This window comes from Drosophila serrata, unplaced genomic scaffold, assembly GCF_035046125.1.
Source record: "Drosophila serrata isolate PLE 108 unplaced genomic scaffold, ASM3504612v1 contig_249, whole genome shotgun sequence".
NCBI lineage: Eukaryota > Metazoa > Arthropoda > Insecta > Diptera > Drosophilidae > Drosophila > Drosophila serrata.
In genome coordinates, this window is record NW_028257147.1 from 3,121,178 (window position 1) to 3,143,579 (window position 22,402).

The 22,402-nt window shown below is 42.2% G+C and overlaps 2 protein-coding genes across 7 annotated transcripts; one reads left to right on the forward strand and one right to left on the reverse strand.

Moving 5' to 3' along the window:
* Window positions 1–4: 4 nt before the first annotated feature.
* Window positions 5–8,757, forward strand: tho2 (THO complex subunit 2-like protein). Of its 6 annotated transcripts, none has more exons than XR_015271682.1 (15): window positions 5–565; window positions 764–932; window positions 1,011–1,258; window positions 1,321–1,454; window positions 1,908–2,308; window positions 2,368–3,117; window positions 3,226–3,615; window positions 3,676–4,023; window positions 4,116–4,709; window positions 4,779–5,508; window positions 5,574–6,212; window positions 6,276–7,776; window positions 7,998–8,172; window positions 8,229–8,278; window positions 8,392–8,757. XR_015271682.1 is itself a non-coding variant. In XM_086832628.1 (15 exons), the coding sequence occupies exons 1-15, from the start codon at window positions 354–356 to the stop codon at window positions 8,542–8,544; spliced, it is 5,040 nt and encodes a 1,679-aa protein (XP_086688754.1). In that variant the 5' UTR covers window positions 5–353; the 3' UTR covers window positions 8,545–8,757. The 6 variants fall into 6 exon arrangements, 4 of the variants coding, with proteins under 4 accessions (XP_086688754.1, XP_086688755.1, XP_086688756.1 ...); XR_015271683.1 differs by having other exon boundaries at window positions 6,279–7,776; XM_086832628.1 differs by having other exon boundaries at window positions 6,276–6,322.
* A 467-nt stretch (window positions 8,758–9,224) lies between these two features.
* On the reverse strand, window positions 9,225–16,772 carry Glyp (glycogen phosphorylase). The gene is made up of 4 exons (XM_020950277.2): window positions 16,369–16,772; window positions 11,304–11,832; window positions 9,628–11,234; window positions 9,225–9,547 (listed from the first exon to the last, which is right to left on the reverse strand). The coding sequence occupies exons 1-4, from the start codon at window positions 16,609–16,611 to the stop codon at window positions 9,392–9,394; spliced, it is 2,535 nt and encodes an 844-aa protein (XP_020805936.2). The 5' UTR covers window positions 16,612–16,772; the 3' UTR covers window positions 9,225–9,391.
* Between the last annotated feature and the right edge of the window lie 5,630 nt (window positions 16,773–22,402).

The window sequence follows — 22,402 nt, forward strand, 5'->3', positions numbered from 1 at the left end:
GAATTTTTTAATGCTACATGCGTAATATATTTTATTTTATATATTTTTGATCACAAACAATATTATTTTTCATCTAGTTCATTTAACTTAAATTTCCGCGCTTGATTGAAATGAACTTGCGAAATTTTACGTTTTTTCACACTGGTTATTCCCTTCCGTATAGATCTAGTATTTTTTCGTAGCCGCTTTCGCACTTTGTTTGGGTCAACTGTACGGCCACACTGCTCGACTGCTTGTAAAGTGAAAAATATATATTTCCACAAGTTCAACAAATTGAACGATTTTGAAGCGGAAACAGCTCCAATAAACCGAGCCCGCGTTTTCCATTTGATCGGCGAGCAGTCACATACCTTATGCGGCGCCTGAAGAAACTGAAGAGCGTGACGGGGACGCAGGATGGCGGCGATGCAGCGGAGAGCCGGGCAACGACAGCCGCATCCGCAGAAACGGATGCCAACGGCGGCGGCGGCGGCGGCAACGGCGACGCCATTAGCGGGTCCGGCGTGGCCGGTTCCCTGAACACGGATATATTTAAGCACTTTGACAAGGCCGGACGGAGAGAATTGTACGTGGTTACCATGGCTCAGACACCGATACAACTGCAGCTACAGATATACACACACGCACACACACTCGCGCATCACTCAGCACAGTGGCTGCCGTCAGTTAGTGTCCTGCGGAATATTCGCGCGCTCTTGTGTCGCCTGTTTGGGCTTCTGCTGCACACGGATAGCACTCAGCTAAACTAAACGTTTCCTTTTAGCCTGAAGTACCTCAAAGAGCAGCTGCAGGATTCGACGGACGGGGTCGTCTACGATCGGAATGGTGTCTTCAAGCAGGGGGTGTCCAATGCCATCTACGAGCTGCTCTGGCAGGCGCTGCGCTTTACCCACAAAAAGGATCTGGTGATCCACCTGCTGGGGGAAATTGTGGTGAGTATATGGGCACATGGCCTTATCTCTAAGATGGCTTTAAGCTCCGTATTTATATATATTTTGTTTTTCTTTCAGCCACTCAACGAAGGTCTGCCTAGCCTCATAGTGGATGTGATCAACATTTTGGATAGCGAAACTTCGCTTATGACTGAGGGATTGCATGAGGAGCGTCATGCATTTGTCCAGCTAGTCAAAGACATGGACAAGGTGGTTCCCGAAAGTCTTTTGAAGGAGCGCTTGGAAATCGACACGCTGCAGGATGTGGGCATTGTGAAAAACAAGAGCTTCTACTCCAAGTTCATCAAGGTCAAAACCAAGCTATAGTACGTATTTCACAAAATATATATTTTCCTTAATTTGTTTAAACTCAATTATTTCCTTTTAGCTATAAACAGCGTCGCTTTAACCTGTTCCGGGAGGAAAGCGAGGGATTTGCCAAGCTTATCACTGAGCTAAATCAGGATTTTGAAGATAACACTACGCCAGAGAGCATTATGGACATAATCAAGTCTCTGATTGGTAAGGAAAATTTGGCAACACTGTAACTAAAATTATGCAAAACTGGAAGAGAATCGTTTTTAACGTGTTGAGAATCGATTTTTTTCCCCAGCTATACGCTAAGTACCAAAATAATGCCGAGCTGGGGACAACTTTATTTCAAAATCAATCTTATCTATTCTTCTCATTACGGTTTCTCATCGATTCATTGGATTGTAAACATTTTATTAATTATATAAATATGAATTTATAACATTTTGTTAAAAAATCGAAAAAAAATCGATTTAGAATCGAATTTTTCCCATCTCTAAAATAAATTCAATTTGACAGAAGTGATTGCCAATTGAAAATTCGCATAAAATAGTGCAAGTCATCCCAGCTCATGTCCTCTAAAGGATTTCGCCAAAAAGTTATTTTTATAACGTTTAGCCAGTTCTAGTGTGATTTAACTTCAAACTAAACTTTCTTCCTTAGGCTGCTTTAATCTGGATCCCAATCGCGTGCTGGACATCATTATCGAGTCTTTTGAGACTCGACCGGACCGCTGGCAGCTGTTCATTCCGCTGCTAAGCAGCTATATGCCAACTGGTGCCATTATCTGCGAAGTCCTTGGCTACAAGTTTTGTCACTTCAAAGACTCGCGCACACCTCGCACCCTGTACCATGTCTGTGCCCTTTTGCTCAAGCACGGTGTCATCCAGCTGGATGATGTCTATGTCTGGCTGACCCCCAATGACGGAAGCATCAAGGCGGACTGGGAACAGGATTTGGCGGATGCCAGGGAAATGGTGCGCAAGCTCAATTTAATTTCCACCAACAAGAAAGACGAGGACAAGGATCCGCCACCGCCGCCCTCTGTGAAGAAATTCGATGAGGTAACTAACAGCTTCAAAGCTTATAACAAACCATCTTATATAATTCCCATATTTGCCAGGAAAAATACAGTGCTAATCAAAAGTTTGGCCTCTGCGAAGCTCTACTCAAAGTTGGAGACTGGGAGAATGCATACCGAATCATCCAGAAACTGCCAGAACAAGCTGTTGTCTACCAGGAGCCCATCGCCCGTAGCATTATCGATCTAATTCACTTCACCGTGGAACACTTGTACTACAAGAAATGCTTTAAGGCGCCCATGGGTCGAAAGCAGAGTCGGAGTCGCTTGTACGATGATGCCAAGCTGGTGGCCAAGATGCAGGCCAAGGACTTTGGTGAGTTGAGGAAGTACATCTGGCCGATGTGCAATGTCCTGGGACCGGGCATGCATCTGGATACTGTGCTGATGTACAAGGTGGTCCGCATCATGAACAAACTGGTGGTAGACATGGGTGTGGATAGCATGAATGGACCGCCGCCGAACTCGGAGGCAGAGCAGCACTACTATGACATCATGACCTGCATGGATGCTTGTATCCTGCCATCGCTGCTCTACCTGGACAACAACTGTTCCATGTCTGAGCTGATCTGGGGTGTGCTCAAGTATTTCCCCTACCATTATCGGTATAGCTTGTATGCGCGTTGGAAAAATGACAGTTATCAGCTGCATCCCAATCTAATCCGACGGTGTGGCCTGGCCCAGCGGGATATCAAGGCGCTGATGAAGCGAGTGAGCAAGGAGAATGTCAAGCAGCTGGGTCGTCAGGTCGGCAAGTACAGCCACTGTGCTCCCGGTCTTCTCTTTGACTATGTAAGTTTCCTCTTTTGAATGTATCGGAAAGAAGTTCCCAGCTTTCAAATCGATTTATCTTAATATAGATTTTGTTGCCTTTACTTATATACAATTTTATTCTTCAAGATCCTCCTTCAAATCCAAATTTATGACAATCTCATTGGTCCTGTCTGCGACATGCTCAAGTATCTGACTGCCTTGTCCTTTGATTGCCTGGGTTACTGCATCATCGAGTCATTGACGTTGACTGGTCGCCTTAGGTTTAAGGACGACGGCACCTCGTTGTCCTTGTGGCTCCAAAGCCTCGCTTCCTTTTGCGGCACCATTTTCAAGAAGTACAACATCGAGCTGAGTGGCCTGCTGCAGTACGTGGCCAATCAGCTGAAGTCGCAGAAGAGTCTGGATCTGCTGATTCTGCGAGAGATTGTCCACAAGATGGCCGGTGTGGAGTCCTGCGAGGAGATGACCAATGATCAGTTGCAGGCCATGTGTGGCGGAGAACAGCTCAGGGGTGAGGTAAGTATCTGCATTTATTGCTTCTATACCTAAAGGAAATTCTAATTATTGTTTTATTAGGCTGGCTATTTCAGTCAAGTTAGGAATACGAAAAAGTCTTCGAGTCGCCTTAAAGACGCCTTGGCCAACAATGATCTTGCCGTGGCCCTTTGCCTGTTGATGGCCCAGCAAAAGCACTGTGTCATATACCGAGAGACGGCAGCGCATAGTCACTTGAAGCTAGTGGGAAATCTGTACGATCAGTGTCAGGATACACTCGTTCAGTTTGGAACCTTCTTGGGGTCCACATATTCGGTGGACGAGTATGTGGAGCGGCTGCCCTCGATTATAACGATGTTGCGGGAGTACCACATCAACACAGACGTGGCGTTCTTTTTGGCCAGGCCAATGTTTACTCACCAGATTAATGTAAGTTTAAAGTTTTCCTTCCTTTTACTAATATTCATATGATTGTCTTAAATTTAAATGTAAATTTTCATTTCCTTTTTTTTCCCATACAGCAAAAATACGATCAGTTGCGCCGGGCAGATCCCAATGCCAAAAAGCTGAACCCCACGCAGAAATTGCAAAAGTATCTGGAGGCCACGCAGCTGATTATGAACCCCATTGTTGAGTCTGTGCGTCCGCTGCATAGCCTCAAGGTGTGGGAGGACATAAGCCCGCAGTTTCTGGTCACCTTCTGGAGCCTGAGCATGTACGATCTGCATGTGCCGAACGATAGTTATCAGCGCGAGATTGGCAAGCTCAAGCAGCTGGCCCAGCAGGCCGCAGATGGCAAGGACTCTAATCAGTCGAAGAACAAGAAGGAGCAAGAGCGATATATAGCGCTGATGGAGAAGCTGAATGACGAACGCAAGAAGCAGCATGAGCATGTGGACAAGATCTTACAGCGATTGCAGGAGCAGAAGGATGGCTGGTTCCTGTTGAGATCGGCCAAGTCGGCCAAGAACGATACCATAACGCAGTTCCTCCAGCTTTGCCTCTTCCCGCGCTGCACCTTCACAGCCCTGGATGCGCTGTATTGCGCCAAGTTTGTCCACACCATACACAACCTCAAGACATCGAACTTTGCCACGCTGTTGTGCTACGATCGGGTGAGTTTTCCACTAGAATAATGTCAAAAACCTTGTTGCAATGTGTGTGTCTGTGCTCCTCCTTTCAAGATCTTCTGTGACATTACGTACTCGGTAACGTCGTGCACGGAGGGCGAGGCCACGCGTTACGGTCGTTTCCTGTGCGCCATGCTGGAGACCGTGATGCGTTGGCATGCCGACCAGGCGGTGTTCAACAAGGAGTGCGCCAATTACCCCGGCTTTGTTACCAAGTTCCGGGTTAGCAATCAGTTCTCGGAGGCCAACGACCATGTGGGCTATGAGAACTACCGCCATGTGTGCCACAAGTGGCACTATAAGATCACCAAGGCCATTGTATTCTGCCTGGACTCGAAGGACTTTATGCAGATTCGCAACGCTTTGATCATTCTGATGCGCATCCTGCCCCACTATCCGGTCCTGGCCAAGCTGGCGCAGATCATTGAGCGCAAGGTGGACAAGGTACGCGAGGAGGAGAAGACGAAGCGTCCGGATCTGTATGTCATTGCGTCCAGCTATATTGGTCAGCTGAAGCTGAAGACACCACACATGTTCAAGGAGAGTGATTTCCATCAGATGGCCGAAAGGCCCGGCAACAACAGCAAGGAGTCGCCGCAAGGAGTCGGCGGTGACTCTGGCAGCACTACCATCAAAGTGCTGTCTTTGGAGAAGGATTCGATACCCACCGCTATACCTTCTCAGGCGGCGTCAGGTGGAGCGAAGTCAGCTGGCGGCTCCGCAGCGACAATCTACAGCAACGATCCAAAGCCTGGCAGCAGCAAGGAACAGGATACTAAGACAGGTGGGAGATGATCTTATCTCTAAGACTCTCAACTTAAATTGATATATATGAATTGTTTTGTTCAGCTCCACTCACACGCAACGATTCAAAGGGTCAGAAAAGCGAGGGTCCTACAGCAGCCTCCACAGCCTCCCTCTCCACCTCGATCTCCGCGTCAATCAACGATCGTGATAGCAAGCAACGCGATCTACCGGCGCCAAGGGAATCGCAATCTCGCCACAGGGATGAGCAACTGGAGCAGCAGACCAACAATGGCAGCAACGGCAGCAGCAGGCAGAGCGCCGAGAGCCGCGGTCGCGATGTGGATCGAGACAGGCAGCAGCAGCAGGAACAGGAGCAGCGTCATGGCAGTAGCCATCGCAGCTCCAGAGAGACAGTGCGGATTAAGGAACGAACAGAAGCAGAGCAGCATCAGCGGTCCCGTGAGCGCTCCCAGCGTTTGGAAGAGTTGGAGGCGGCGGCGCAACAGAGGGCTCTAAAGCGTGAGAAATCATCACGCCGTGGTGGTGGTGGCGGCAATGAAGAGCGTCATCGGCATGGAGATGGCGTTGAGACGGTGGACCTCGTAGGGAGCACCGATCAACGTCACTACGAAGAGTACGAGGGCCGGATGCGGGATCGCGATCTAAGCTCCGTATCCAATGAGAGCAATGGGTCGTTACAGCACCGACAGCGTAGCCATGAGACCATTGAATACGAAAAAGGTAGTGGCTTTTGTTTGCTTACTTACTTTTCCATTCTTCATTTAATGTTTTTCTTATCTTCAGTAGATTCAAAACGTCGCAAATTGGAGTCGTCGTCGAGCAGTTCAAAGGTTAGTAGCATATGGTTGCAGTCATAAGAATACGCTAAGAGACAACAGTATAAAACAACAACAAGCGTTACCGTGAGGATGACCAAATCCGGAGAGCAACCCCAACACCAAACTTCAGACAGACTGCTACTCCAAAAACAAAATCAACAAAAATCAACAACAATAATCCATTAGAATGTGAAAACAATACCAAGTGCTGCCTGCGATGATGGACCTGAACTCGTTCTCATCTACAATCTTATTTCTAAGTATCAAATGCTGTTTATAAACTACTCCGGGGGCTCCACTAGTCGTAAGCAGAAAGTTATTAGAGGATAGTCGATTGAAAGAGAACTATATTTTGTTATGTGTACTTAAGTTTGTTAATTAGTTGTAGAATAGTTTAAGAACGCGAGTGTATATTGGGACCAAAGGAGGAGGCCACGCCTATCCAGTGATGAAAGACGACAAATCTTACGTGAGACGACGAAATCTTCTAATGATAGCCGGACGAGGAAGGCAAGACGACAAATCTGGCTTGAGACGACATAATCTAATGATAGCCGGAGAAGGAAGGACAGAAAAATGGACAACTTTTGAAAATCTACGAAGATCATTTGTGAAAAAACGAAATCTACGAAAAGGAAAACAAAAATCAAACCAAAATCACCGAATCTGAAAAAGCCAACTGCCAACGCACTTAATATACATAAATGGTGTACATAATGATGGATAATTAACAACAAAAAATCAACGAATTAGTATAATCGACCGAAGGAACCTGAAAGTATATTTTGGACAAGCAATTATAAAAATGCTGAGCATAAAAACAAAGCTGGAACTATCTATTATAAGCTTTGCCCTGATGATGTTCGTGTCAAAACTTAACGCAGTATCTGGCAACGGAAATCTTGACTTCAGTTTGAAACATAAAAAGGACCATCCAAGTACTTGAATCGATGATTGTTCAACCCCAAACTTCAGCACTTAAATAATTTTAAATATTTTGCAAAGATTATGTGGACGCAGTGAAAACTACAACTGCAATTAAAGCAACAGCAGTTCGTAAATATAACCAACATATCTGCACTGACACACCAAAGCGACTCTTCGAAGAAGAGAAATATATCTGGAGCTGGAAGATGCAAAACACGATCTGGGCGGACCATATCTCTGCCTGTTCGGGTGCACATTCCGCGATCTGAACGTCCATGTGAAGGAAGCAAAAATCAAAACTTCAACATCCTTGAAGTATAATCATCCCTGTCATTAACGAATCAACTCTCGAACCTGGAAAGTCGACTCCACCTCTGAACAAGAAATACGGAAGGATCTCGACCCCTGCCTTGTATCCTGTGGAAGCCAAGCTTTGTCGGAATCTGTATAAATCCGTGTGGATGCTGTGTCCCCGACTCTGATTACCTGTGCAGCGCAGTTTAGCTCTTAATTCGTACGATCTTGAGACTGTGCACGGGGTAAGTGATGGGCGCGTGGCAAGGGCAGCGGATTAAACATAAGCAGAGTAAAAGAAAAACTAAAGCAAAGTAGGAGAACCCCAAAAACAGAATTAGGTGAAGTTAGAAACAGAATTATAGTTCTTCAAGTATATTCACACTTTGTGAATTTTATTTAGGAGACTTCAAGAGAGACAGAATATTTATTTATATTTACAACCATTAATCCTGTGCCATTGCAGAAGGTGGAGGAACTGGTGGACAGCGTGAAGAAGGCGCGCGGCATCAAGACCAAAGAGCGCAACAAGGACAAGCTGTCGGAGGAGGAGCGCGACGCCCGCAAGGACCGCAAAATGGGACGCAAACGCGATCGCGCCGAGGAGTCAAATAGCAGCGAACACAAGCGTCGCCGTGAAGGTGAGAGAAGAATTATTTGCCGAATATTCAAGACATTCAAGAATGAACGATTTTAGCACAAAATGGAGAGGACGAGCAGTTGCGGGAGAGAGAGCAGCGACACAGGGTGAGTTTTAATGCTTTCAATAATTGCTTAAAAGTTATGCTTTTAGTAAATAATAATAATAATAATACCTCTCAAAATGTCAACTAAATAAATGATATATTTTTGATTCATAGGAAAAATCCCCCCGGGAGCGTTCACATGAAAAATTTGACAGAGAAAGAGGTGCAGGAGGAGGAGGAGGAGGTGCTGGCGGCAGCAGTTCCCGTGGCGAGGATCGGCAATACAGCATCAGCAAGTCCACGCGCTCATCCAGAGTCAACTATTGAAATGAAATTAGGAATAATCGCTTCCCCAATTACATGTGCATATTGTGGAGCACAGCATTTTGTTTACTTTTTAAATGATTTTGAATTGTTCACCAGGATCAACTCGATGGTTGCCTCAGAAAGAAGAATATAATTTTGAATGTTTACAATTTTTTAAGTGACTAATTTTAAATGAGACAAATCCAAACAATTACACCAATGTAAAAACTAAAACAACCTGTTTCTAATTACTCAATGGGTGTCCATTTTTGTCATTTTAATTTCCCACAATTTTGGGTTTCTCGCATTAGAATTTTCATTTAGTTTTTAATGAACAATAAAATCATGTATTATATAAGCGTTTACAATATGAATTTAAATTATATAATTTTTTAAGACCACCAAAAACACATACAAAAGACAAGTAACTTTATATCGAATCAAATTTTATTCAATTTAAATTAATTTGTTACATTTAACAGTTGAACTTGAGGTTTAATCTCGATTTAAAACACGCATATCCAATATCTATTAACAAGCTTTGCCACTAACGTTTATTTTATAACTCTCTCTATTCATTTTTTATTTGTTTTTAGTTTTTTTTCGTGTTTACTTTGAAAGTGTTCCTGAGGTCTTTTTTAGGTAGGTACCGTCTTGGCTTGCAGCTGCTTCGTTTCCACAGTGATGAGATAACTATTTGGTTGAATTGTTTATCTTTGATTTTTATTAAATAAAATATTAACAATTCCGATTAATTGGTTAGTTTTAGGTTTTGTTGCTTTTGGCGCCTAAAATGGGACTTTGACTTTAACAAAAAGCCAAATCACATAAATAATAAAATAATATCCGAAAATGTGTGTTAATTGATTTAGTTCTGTGGCTGATCCTCCGGCGCCGGCAGCTTCTCCCAGGTGGGCTCCACACCCCAGATCTCGCGGGCATACTCGGCGATGGTGCGATCCGACGAGAACTTGCCGCTGGACGCAATATTGTTGATGGACATCTCCAGCCACTTGGCTTGGTTCTGCAGGTAATAAAGTGAAAGTAATGATTTAGCAAAATTCACAAAAAAACATTAATATTTCACAGGAAACAAGGACTCACCTGGTAGGTCTTGGACACCAAATCCTGGGCCTTAATGTACGCCTCGTAGTCGGCCAGCAAGTAGTAGTGGTCGTACTTGAGCAGAATATCGGCAATGTTCTTGAACTCGTTGGGATTGCCGGGGCTGAAGAAGCCACCCTGGATCTGGTCGATCACCTGCTTGACCTCCGGATTGGTGCTGTAGTAGTCGTTGGCGTTGTAGCCCTTCCTCTTGAGCGCCTCCACCTCGTCGACGGTCATGCCGAAGATGAAGATGTTGTCCAGACCCATCTCCTCGGCCATCTCCACATTGGCGCCGTCCAAAGTACCGATGGTGAGGGCACCGTTCAGCTGGAACTTCATGTTGCCGGTACCGGAGGCCTCTGTGCCGGCGGTAGAGATTTGCTCGGAGAGATCAGCGGCGGGCATGATCTTCTCGGCGAGGGTAACGCGGTAGTTCTCCAGGAAGATGACCTTCAGCTTGTCACCAACAATGGGATCATTGTTGACCACATTGCCCACGGCGCAGATGAGCTTGATGATCTGCTTGGCCACATAGTAGCCGGGAGCAGCCTTGCCGCCGATCATGATTGTCCTGGGCGTGAAGTTGGCTGTGGGATCCTTCTTGATCCTGTTGTACAGGGTGATGATGTGCAGGCAGTTGAGCAGCTGGCGCTTGTACTCGTGGATGCGCTTCACCTGGATGTCGAACATGGAGGATGGGTTCACCTTGACGCCGTAGTCCTTCTCCAGGATGGCGGCCAACTTCAGCTTGTTCTCCTGCTTGACGCGGGCCACGTTGCGCTGGAAGTTAGGGTCCTTGGCCCACTTCTTCAGGGCAACCAACTGATCTAGATGGACTGGCCACTCATCGCCGATCTTCTCGGCAATCAGATCGGAGAGTCCGGGATTGCAGAGCAGCAACCAACGACGAGGGGTGATGCCGTTGGTCTTGTTCTGGAACTTCTTGGGATCCATTTCGTAGAAGTCGTGGAAGAGCGAGTCCTTCAGGATCTGCGAGTGGATGGCAGCCACGCCGTTGACGGCATGGGAGCCCACAATCGACAGATGGGCCATGTTGATGCGCTTCTCACCATCCTCCTCCACCAGCGACATGCGACGCATACGGTCCAAATCCTCGGGGAACTTCTTCTTCACATTCTCCATGTGCAGGAAGTTAATGTGGTAGATGATCTGCAGGTGACGAGGCAGAATCGACTCCAGCATGGACACGGGCCAGCGCTCCAGGGCCTCCGGCAGCACGGTGTGGTTGGTGTAGGCACAGCTTCTGGTTGTGATGTCCCAGGCCTTCTCCCAGTCCAGGTGCTCCTCGTCGACGAGGATGCGCATCAGCTCAGGGATGGCCAGAGATGGATGGGTATCGTTCAGCTGGATGGCCACCTTGTCTGGGAAGTGATCGAAGGAGTTGCGGACTGCCTCCCGAGATCCGAACTTCGAGGCCTTGTAGCGACGGATGATGTCCTGCAGGGTGGCAGCGCACATGAAGTACTCCTGCTTCAGACGCAATTCCTTGCCCTCGAAGAAGTTGTCGTTGGGGTACAGCACACGGGAGATGTTCTCCGCGAGATTACGATCCAGTACGGCCTGTATATAGTCACCATCGTTGACTGGAGGATTGGAGAGGGATATAAAGGTTAGTCTGAGGAGTAGCTTTGAAAGATTTTACAAATACTTACAGAACTTCAGGTTGAAGTCAATGGGCGACTTGGCGGACCACAGACGCAGCGTGTTAACATGGTTGTTGCCATATCCGGGAATGGGATTGTCATAGGGCATGGCGAACACTTTCTGGGTATCCACCCACTTCTTGCCCTCGGGTGTGTCAATCACGCGACCGTAAAAGTTAATCGGCAGCATGAACTCTGGACGTGCCTTCTCCCAGGGATTGCCATAACGCAGCCAGTCATCGGGCTCCTCCACCTGCTCACCGTTCTTGATCTTCTGGGCGAAGATGCCGTACTCATAGCGGATGCCATAGCCATAGGCAGCCAGGCCAAGGGTGGCCATGGAGTCCAGGAAACAGGCAGCCAGACGACCCAGACCACCGTTACCCAAACCGGCATCCTCCTCCATTTCCTCCAGATTCTCAATGTCCAGACCCAGCTGGTACATGGCCTCCTCGCACTCACTTTGGATTCCCAAGTTGATCATGGTGTTGGTCAGGGAGCGACCCATGTAGTACTCAAGCGACAGATAGTAGACGCGCTAAAAGATATAGGATGAAGGAAAATTTTTAGTTAGTTGGATTACTGGAGGAACTGAGGGAAGAACAAAGTGAAGGTGAGGGATATTTTGTGTGAGAACTTAGGAAACTTAATTACAAATTATAATTATCTGTTAAATAAAAACAGAAAGGGAAGTATAAAAAATCCAGAAGATATTGGAAAACCAGAAAGAAAGCTAAATTTTGGAAGCCGAAGATTAGATCAGGAGATACCATTTTTTAAATCGATCATAACTAAGTCAAAAATACATCATTTTCAATTCGGAAAGCTTTGCTATGCTAGTTTTTATTAGGTTACAAAATCTGCATACTCAGTTTAACATATCAAAACATTTAAATTTTTATAAATTTTTCAAAAATTTAACGATGTAACCCCTTGTAGAAAAAATTTGTTTTCAACCATACATGGCTAGATCGATTCAGTTTTTGATGTTGATTAATAATATATATGATTTATAGGGTTCACCTCCTTTACTGTCATTTTTAACTAACATTATAAAACCTTTTTCAAGGATAAGTAAGTAAAGAAAAATCACAATAAATGGAAGTGCTACAAATAGCTCTTCAAATATTTATAAATTTAACTAATACATAATTAAGAAGTGAATATAAATATATTTAAATTCAATAATACATTTTTAAAGACTCGAGCTGAAATTCACTTCAGGATCTTGTAAAAGCCAAGCATTAAGTTATTGTCAAAATGCCTCTGATCTGTATCCGTTTTTACTCTTTTGTATTTTTTATTTAAATAATGTATTAAGTATTTTAATAAGATCTCCGAAAACACATCAACGTTAACTTAAACCTCCAGATCCAAATATATCACGCATTAAAGAGCATAATCAAAGTGTTCAAAGAGCATTAATCGCTCAACGTAAGAGAGCGGGGATCATAAAGCTCACTTCAAAACCAGTTTGGTCTTGAAATTCCCGTAATGATCAGTCAAGTGCAAGGCTCAACTGTACAGTGCACACAGTGCACGATCACCGCTCACCCAGGTAGGCCCGATAAGGAGGCGCTTAGCCCAGTTATGCTTGGCCAGAAGGTCACCCAGTGCCCCCGTCTTATCAAGCCCAGGGAATCGTTAGCTAATTTCAGGGCAATTCAACTGGGGAACTATAAATAGAGGATGGCATTCATAATCACCGATCCGACCGATCGATGTTACGAGGGCATTTATTGTTGCTTATGGCTATAGCCTGGCAACAACCGATTGCAGGCTGCACTTTGCATGCTGGGCAAACATCATGGCAGAGCATGGATCTGGCTCCGGAATCCGGATCACACTATCTCCCTCCCAATGCTGGGCTGATCGTTAATCGTTGATCACGGATCACCAATCACCAATCACCGATCACCGATCATCTATTGACGACAACATCGCTGACAGTGTCGCCGGTTGAAAGCTAATGGCTTCAAGGTATGCTTAATCCTTATCAACATCCCATGTAATCAGCATACCTTCGGCGCATGCTGATTTCAGATGTCTGATGCCATATGATCCGGTGGAAAAAACTATACCTAATTAGTGCGGAATGTTTGCCGAGCGTGTCTCTGTGTGCATATTTGTAGGTGAAAGGGTTAAGGCGCCACTATAGCGGCATTATTTTCGATTATTTTTTGCAAACTATTAGCAGATAAGATATGCTTAGATTAGGTAATGGGGGTAATCATTACTCTTAATTTAGATGGAAAGAGATGTGTGGGGTTTTTTTGATTGTACTGCAAAAACAAGGGGATTTTTAAAAGAATTGTTGATCCTTAAAATACTTCAACAAACATTATTTTGAGTTGATTTCAGGTATTCCATTACATTCTTTAATATTAATATATATATACCAAATCTATAAATGAAACAGCTTGATAATGAAAATCCCGATAATCAATTTTGAGATTACCAAATGGTAAAAAAATTATTCTAAGCATGACCTTTTCCCCAGCACCCAAAAAAATAATGTTAATAACCTAGTTAGCTTATCTAATCGGATGGAGGCTCCACAACAAACCATGAGTAATCTTTTAGCCCCAATAAAAAGCTTTTCGAGTCATTCAACTGCCGGTTCTGATATTTCTTTTCCCAGCTGTTTCGAATTCTGGTTGTGTGTAGGGTCTCCCTCCGAACGTTCTGGCCAAATCCGAACCTGAATTAAGACCCCAGACATATGTTGTTTTTTTTTTTTTTCATATTTTTTGTTTATTTTTTTACTTTTATTTTGCGGCTTTGATAATGAACAACGAAAAGGCCTCGACAACAAAGCGACCGGTACAATATTTATTTGCTTCTATTGTTTATTGTTTTTCACCTGTGTATGCAATCAATTGATTGGCCTGCATTGGTGCATAGGAAATTGGTAATGCGATAGTTTTTTTTTTGTTTTTGTAAAACTCATTGAACGCATTTAATTGAGTTTCCATGTGGCAGCAATAAGTCGCCAAGTATTGTACTTTCGTTTTAGTCACACTGACTTGCTTCAATTGAGGAAAATTACGGGGAAAAATGAACTTTCTTCAATTTGCATAAATTGTTATAGAGCCAAAGGGTCGCCAAGTACGCTTCAATTAACTCTAACTACTCGGCTACGCATAACAACAGCTGTTCAAGTATCTGCGAGATACAAGCGGATTCTCCGCTACAATTGGAATATATACATATATCTCTCTCTGCGTTCAGATGGTTGCGTGAGCTAATTGCATGCTAGGGGACAACTAAACAGAATCGGGCCTATATATTTAATGGGCCACATAAAAGTTCCACAACCTGAACAAGCCAAGAAAATATATAAATATATAAATGAAATGGCAGCCAAAATAAAACCCCAGAAAGAGTGATGAGAGTATGAGTGAGGGAAAAATAAAATAAAAATGGGGGAAAATTTTTCCTTTTGATATTTTTGTCAGTTGTTGTTAATAACCTTTGATTGACCTTGAAAATATGTGTGTCGGTAGTGTATTTCATTATTTTTTTTTCGGCTGCCACCGCGGCAGTTTCCACAAATTAGTTAAATTGAAAATATTTATGATACATATATGGCAGCTTGTGGTCAATGGGAAATTAATAGATACATTCGTAGCGGAGTCTGAAGAAATTGAAAGTGATTTAAGCTGACATTCAGCAAGGACAAAAATGTTTAGTTCCTCTACCGCGATGCTGCGAAAATTTTGCTAATGAAAAGCTCACGCTTCGGGCACGTGTTAGATTGGCTTCGACTTTGGGTTTAAGTATTTGTCAGTACATGTATCTTGTGTATCTGATGGATACATGCGCTCGAGGAGGGGAAAAAGGGGGAGGTAATTGATGTGTTTGCCGTCGAGCATGCCGCACACACTTGACTTACTTAAGCTGCATTTTCTTGGGTAATATTTGAGAAAATTTAGGACAGCCAAGAATATTACACGGGAAAAATAAGGTCATTAAGGAATTAATTAAATTTTGAAGGAAAGTGTAATTGAATTTATTTAGAGTATATTTTTATGTGAGCTCCTATGACTTTTATTTTATTTTAGTTTACCTGTTTTATGATAATAATCCTACCATATAAAATAAGATGTAAAGTTGATATATTTCAATATGACTTCATTAAATTTTGATCAAAAATATATTATAAAATATCCCAAATAAATGCCTTTTTCATTCATGATATAAGAACAAATTAATCCTCCCCTATTTTCTTATGTATTTATTTAAAAGTCATAAATATGTTTAGATATAGAAGTAGCTTTGCGACAGCTGCTCTTCGAGTGGCTATATTTATACGCTGTTGTTGCTTAGTCAGCTGGCGGTGAGGGGGGAAAATCTCAAATGGGAGGGAAATTCGGGGGCAACAAAAAATTCGCCGGCTTTTTAACACATTTCTTGTTATCACACCCATTTCAATTTGTTGCAGTGAAAGTTTTAGTCATTTTAAGTTTATTTTTTCACACATTTTTGGCATTGATCCCAATGCATTTTTGCTTTTCGTCAATTTGCAAGCAATTAAAGAAACGAAGCAAAACACAAAAGCGTGGGAAAGCAATAAAAACCGAAAATGCAAAAAGTGCAGAATAAATCTGCGAAGAGAGACACCAAGAAAGAGAGAGATATGGTAAAGAGAGGCAATGGAAAAGGCCGAAAAAAATGTCGTAATAGCCAAAAAAATGGTAGGAAAAATATTACAGTTATCCAAATTGTAAAATCAAGTTTTTAGAGGAAGATAAATATATAGGGGTGTTACCCAACAGTAATTTTGTATTGAATTCGTAATAAGTTATTAAATGAAAACGATATAACTGCTAGCCGCCATATAATATATAACAGAAAGTAATGTTGTACCCGAAAGTACCCTGCAAATAATACCTTCAAACAGGTACAAATCTCTAAGGGAAATTTGGAGTTCGGAGAAAGTAAGGTTAGGGAACTTTTTTCGTTTTGGAAATTTCCGTGGAGTAGGTGACCCCGGGTAAAATCAATAAGCGGGTGGGGGCCGCCACCCCTCAACCGTCACCCGTCACCGTGCTGCCACTCCACTTGAACTCACCTTGGGATCCTTCTCGTAGTAATGCTGCTGTGTGCGAATCCAGCGGCCCACCATGTTGTCCTTGACGGTGTTGGCCAGGGCGAAGTAGTAATCGCGCAGCGTGGACACATTACGATCCTTGACGAGCGTGTAGTGCAGGTGGCGATTGAAGTTCTTCTTCACCTCGGTCACATTGCCCACCTCCGCGATGCCGCGCACCGAGATCTGCTTGCGCCGATCCGCGTCCGATTGTGGCTTCGACATGGCGTTGTCCTAGTTATAATATCCTCTCACTCTTCTTTATATATGTATTATTACTCTGATTCCGTTGCGTGGGCGCGCGTGTGTATGAGAATGCGAAAGGCGAGTGCGAATGCGAATGCGAAGAGGAGACACAACCCAGACGACCGTTCGCTGCAAAATCCGGAATAATTCTCACGCAGCGCTGTGCATTATACTACCCGGAGCTTTTTTTCCTCAAGCTTTTGACTCTCTCTTCTTCGTTCCTCGCTTTCTTCGTCACTCTCTCTCTATAGGCGGTTCTCTTGTAAACAACAAGCGAAGTTGAGGGCAAGCGGTTCTTATCAGCTTTTCTGCGTCTCGCTTGCACTGCAACAATATGCTATTTCTACCTTTCCTGTTTTAAGCTCTCGCGTCTGCATTACTCCCTCTTGGAGTGTTGCATTCTCCCTAGTGGCTTCCCTATAACGCTTCCACTCTCCTACTCTCTCTCTCTCTCTCTCTGTGTGCCCCAGTCACCTTGTGCGAAGGTCATACATGCGTATTGTTGTTTATTTTCTGTTTTTGTTTCAACTTGAGCATTCTCATTCGTATGCTTTTTGTTTGGCGTCAAAAAGCCTAGCTGGCGCCCCCTGCTTTTGGAGCTGCTTGGAGCTTCAAGAACAGCTGACAGGGAGCTTCTCGACCAGCTGTGGGGCAGAATTTTGGCGGACTTAAGTTTGGGGCTGCCAACTTTATTTGTTGAAAAGTTTTATTAAATTGTTTAAAATAATTGTAAAATTATTTTGAGATAAGATTATTTCAGTTGAAGTTAGCATATTAACAATTTTTTCTTTTGCAAGTAGCTTTCAAGAGATATTATACATTATGAATTATAAATATATTAAGTGGATAGTTAGATACTTTTTTTATCTCGAATATGTGACTTGTGTATTTTAAAAATACATTTGTATTACAAGATTAATATATATATCTACCTATTAACTTAAATCCTAAAAAATGTCTTTAAATTTATTTATCAAGGTATATAAAATGTATTAAATAAATTTATCCAAAACATATTGCGAGCCCTATAAGTTGACATTTTCTTTTGTAGTATGATATTTTGCTTAGTAGCTTAACTAACATATGAGGTCTACATTTTCTTCACTTTTCATTTAGCAAATGTTTATTCCTCCATCATTTCTAGTTTTCTCGCCGGTTGGCTGCAAATGCTAATCACAGGGCAAGGACAAAGAGCATCTGCGATTCTATTCAAACAATTTAGTTATTCCATTTCTTGTTTATTACTTCCCATAATGGCACTACCATGTTCAACTACTTGGGAATGCATGCGCCAAAGTCCTTGAAAGGTGCCTGGGAAAATGGGCGAGGGCTCAAGGATCCTCTTGTTTTCTTATGTTCATCGTTCACGGATTTTCCTTCCCTCGGTTGCTTTGCTGTGTAAATGAAAATGATTAGCACATTTCCGGGAAAGAAAGGGAAATTCTTTTGGACATTTGCCAGGCGAGCTGCCATCTCATCCAAATGAACGTCATCATTCATAAGCTTGTCGGCTGAAAATTTAAAAACTTAATTGGAATCTGGTGAATCCCGCCAACCTTACGCTTGTTGACTCCGCCTCGCCATATGCACTATGCAACCAGTTTTTGTTTTGTTACTCCTTTTTTATGCCATAGCGAGTATTATGCAAAAGTTATACTCATGCAAAAAAAGGTTACACTATAAAAAACTGTAATCTGCTTATAGTGAATAATAAAATAATTTTGTTTAGACAAATTTAGGTAGCAATCAAGTGTGTGATCGATCTGAAGTATAAAACATTATTCCTCATAAAAGACAAACAATGAATATATTATTAATTATTAATTAATAATTAAGCCACGAAAATGTATCTTAAATTATATAAATAACAAGAATTTTCGAAGTAGTTATATGTCAACGGTGCGTATACGCGATATTACTCCTACCATATGCAATATAACGTATACGCACTGTTGTCTTTTCATTTTCCCCCTTTAGCGAAAAATCCACCTTTCAGTTTTAATTAAAATTTTTGGTAAAAATGTTCACTCCACCACATTTTTTCGAGTGAAAAACGCAAACAAAAATAATCTCGGCTAAAAAATACGCATTTGAAAAAAGGCAGGTAGCCAGAGGTGGCAAGGCGGGAAAGGGGAAATTGCGGGCGAGGCGCCGTTCAAAAGTTAAAGTGTTGCCATTTTTCATTTTTTTCCAAGCTACCTGTTTGTTTTTGCTTGTTTGTTTGCCGCACAAAAGCTCAGGGGATATGAGTGTATGTGTGAGTGGGAGTGGAAACTACTACTTCTACTACTACAGCACACACACACACATATGCGCATGCAAACAAACACACAAAACATATGTGAATTGCGTTAGCCGTGTGAAAAAAGAGCGATTCGAGTGCTTGTTAGAATGGAGTGAGTGCTAAGGAGGGAGAGAGTGAGAGAGAGAGAGTGAGTAGAAAGGGATGAAAGATGGATGGCGTACACGTGAGAGATCCTGGAACTCGTTTTGCCGCTAATTGGATGCTAAAGGTGTCCTTCTGGGCGGTTGTGGGTGTGTTTGGTTGCGGATGTTTGCGGAGTTGAAGTTGCCAAACATCATTAACACAGGGTCCAAACAGCACACCCAGACTTATCACACTTTAACAAAATAATTACATTGTTTTTTGAAAAAAGCTAACTACATTATCTAAAAATAGGACTTACTCTAGAAGGTTAACTATAAATGTGTTATGAAAATTGGTTAATAATAAAATAACAAGAAAAGAAGCCAACTTCAGGAAACCAAAATTTGTATACCTTTGAAAGTAAGAAATCAAATGGTATTCTTTATAAAAAGCTATTTCCTTTGAATTTGACTGAACTTAATCTAATTTGAATGCGATTTATCAGCAAATTGATCTAACATATCCTGGAAATCCTCTCAGTGCACCTGTCTGTAACCAAAAAACGGTATCTCAATAATTACAATTTTTTCAAAGGCTGCTGCTGGATATTGCTGCTTCTTTCTTTCTGCGATGATGGGATTAAAGTTTTGGCATAACGATGTCTCATTAAATTAAATGGCAACATTTTGTAACAAAAACTGTTGTAATTTGCCTGCCTGATTAATGCTCAAAATGGCTGGGAATCGGGATAAAAAGCAGGAGTGCTTCCTTAAACTGTTTCGGCTGCTTTTCCAATAATCACTTCGCTTTAGATTTCACTTTAATACGCACCCTTGGGCAGTTTAAATATTTGGCATAAAAAAAAGTGTGTATCAATATCAATATTGGATATTGGCAGGGCGCCCAACCGATTGCCTTGCTCCAGGTTGTCCCCGCACACACACACAAATTGATATTGAATTACAATAAAATCTGCATTTATCAAAAGTCCTTACACACATACATAGCAGTAGCAGCATCCCATCTGTATGTTACATACACGTACATGCAACAGTTGTATGCCGGCATTTGTATGCGTGGCATTTTGTAACCTTTAACCCCTTTTTATAGCCCAGGTATGAAGCAAAATACCAAGATGCAGCAACATAAATATAAAGGAAGTCAAAGAGGTGTTTTCTTATTGTTTAAGAACGACTGCAGGATGTTCTTAAGTTGATGAAGGAAAAGCCTTAAATTAACAATTTTTATTAGAGCATTGTGTTACAGAGTGTGTTTCTAAGATGCCATAGTTTCATTTATATGATTTATAATTATATTATTTATAATTTAAACCTCCTAAGATATTTCTAGCAACATACAACATTTACCGTTTCTTTTGTTTATCTTAAAATAAATATTAAAATCATTAAAATAATGTTAGCAATTCAAGTACCAGCTTTAGAGCGTATTTGCATTGAATTGACTGAGTTTTCTATACCTTTTTACACACACTCCAATCCATTGCCTTGGCAAACTTCAAACAAATTCGGACATATACATTGAAGGTGTGGAGTGAAAAGGACGTTAAGGACCGGGATCCCAATGGGAACATTTCGGGGCAAGCGTGGCCATTATGAGCTACTTAGCAACCGATTTGTGCAGTGTTTCCCGCACCTCACGCACACACAAGCGCTTTCCCGATGGCATTAGTGTCTCTGTGTGTTTGTATATGTGTGAGTCGTGGCAAGAAAAAATAAGAGGCGAATCGTCGAGGATTTGATGGTTTCAGGTTTCGAGGGGATCTTCAGATTCGCTTTGCCTCAGTCTCGTTTCGTTTCGTAACGTAACGTTTCTCGAATTGAAATTGCTTAATTTAGCAGATAATTTACCCAACAAATTGTTTTCTTCTTCGCCCTGTCCCCCACACACAACGTACACACACCCGGACAAGGAATGTAATTAGCCCGCTTCCTGTTTTTGTTTGCCCATTTGTATTGCCTTTGCGGCTTTGTTCGCAGGATTCAAACTCTCCCATGTGGCTATTTGTATGCGATTTATGGAATCCACTTGGTTCCGTCCAAGTTGGCACTATTGTTGCTACAACTATTCAATTACCTTTCCCTTACTCCTCGGTCCTTTCTCCATTACTTTCACTTCGCCCCCTCTGTTGTACGAAAAGTGCCCCCAAAAGTCAATGTTTAATTGGTTCCTCCTTTGTCCCCGATCCAAAGTTTTTGGGGGGCTAAACAATGCATCCGAATTGGATTTCGAGCAAGAGCTATAAACAAGCTCTGTACCAATGCCAGTTTCAATGGAACTTCACCTCGGGGAATTGGCATTTATCCAAGTTAAGAGACAATTGACAGCCTGATTTTCGGTGGTAATCGGTTTAATGATAATAATTGTCATTCTAATTGCCATAATTGCGACAATAATGAAGACGGGCATAAGACAATTAGACAACGGAGACATTATTGATCCTAATTAATTAAATATGGAGGAGCAACAACAGTCATCGATTGAGTTGGAAATTGAAAGAGTTAAGAGTTGGGAGTTAGGGATCAGTTAAAGGCAAATATTGATCATAATTAATATGAGAGAATTTAGAAAAATATTAATAGTCAGGAGTTAGAACAAAGCATTGCAGAAGTCATATAAAATATATTATTTAAGATTAAGTATATATTCTTGATCAGCGTTATCAGTTGAGTTTCTCCGGCCAGCCGACGATATCATATAGCTCCCATAGGACGCTCGTTAAATGTATGTGTATGCCCCTCTTCATATCTCTGGAGCTCTCATTCCCTCTAACTCTCTAACTCTCTCTCTGCCTCACTAGATTGATTTCTCTTTCATGCTCAATTTCACATTCTCTGTTCTCTTAGCTGGGAGAGTATAAATAGAGGCACTGGGAGCGCTCCGATCTCAGTCTGTCCGCGGCCCCCGCAGTGTTCACATCGTGATAAGTGGTAGTGATAGTGATTGGCCTTCGATCCATGGAATATCACCATACATGTGGATAACCAGGAACCAGCTAACTTCGATGATCCCATGAGAAGCCTAATCGAAGTCACCACGTATTCACTCTACACCGGAAGTAATTAAGCAATGATAACCACGTGTCCTCTACTCCGGTAAGTCTTAACCATGACAATTTAATTATATATATAGATGTTATAAAAGGGACCGGCCTGGGTCTAAAATCAACTGCATTTATCTTCCTATGAATAGTTTCAAAACATACATACAATTTAATACTCTTGTTTTAATACGATTTAAAACTCAACATTTTAATACCAGATTCTTTCGACCCTATAAATCATATATATTATTGATCAGAATAAACAACTGAATCATCTATACATATCCGGTAGGAAAATAAATTTTCAAAAATATTATATATTATATTATATTAATTTTTCT

Bases quoted from the DNA above. Each gene is read 5' to 3' on its own strand.
- Glyp (XM_020950277.2), bottom strand. From the start codon at position 16,611: ATGTCGAAGCCACAATCGGACGCGGATCGGCGCAAGCAGATCTCGGTG. The intron at 11,833-16,368 runs GTGAGTTCAAGT...TATATCTTTTAG, and splicing joins ACTACGAGAAGGATCCCAAG to CGCGTCTACTATCTGTCGCT. The intron at 9,548-9,627 runs GTGAGTCCTTGT...TATTACCTGCAG, and splicing joins TGGTGTCCAAGACCTACCAG to AACCAAGCCAAGTGGCTGGA.
- tho2 (XM_086832628.1), top strand. From the start codon at position 354: ATGCGGCGCCTGAAGAAACTGAAGAGCGTGACGGGGACGCAGGATGGC. The intron at 6,213-6,275 runs GTAGTGGCTTTT...TCTTATCTTCAG, and splicing joins GACCATTGAATACGAAAAAG to TAGATTCAAAACGTCGCAAA. The intron at 6,323-7,997 runs GTTAGTAGCATA...GTGCCATTGCAG, and splicing joins CGTCGTCGAGCAGTTCAAAG to AAGGTGGAGGAACTGGTGGA.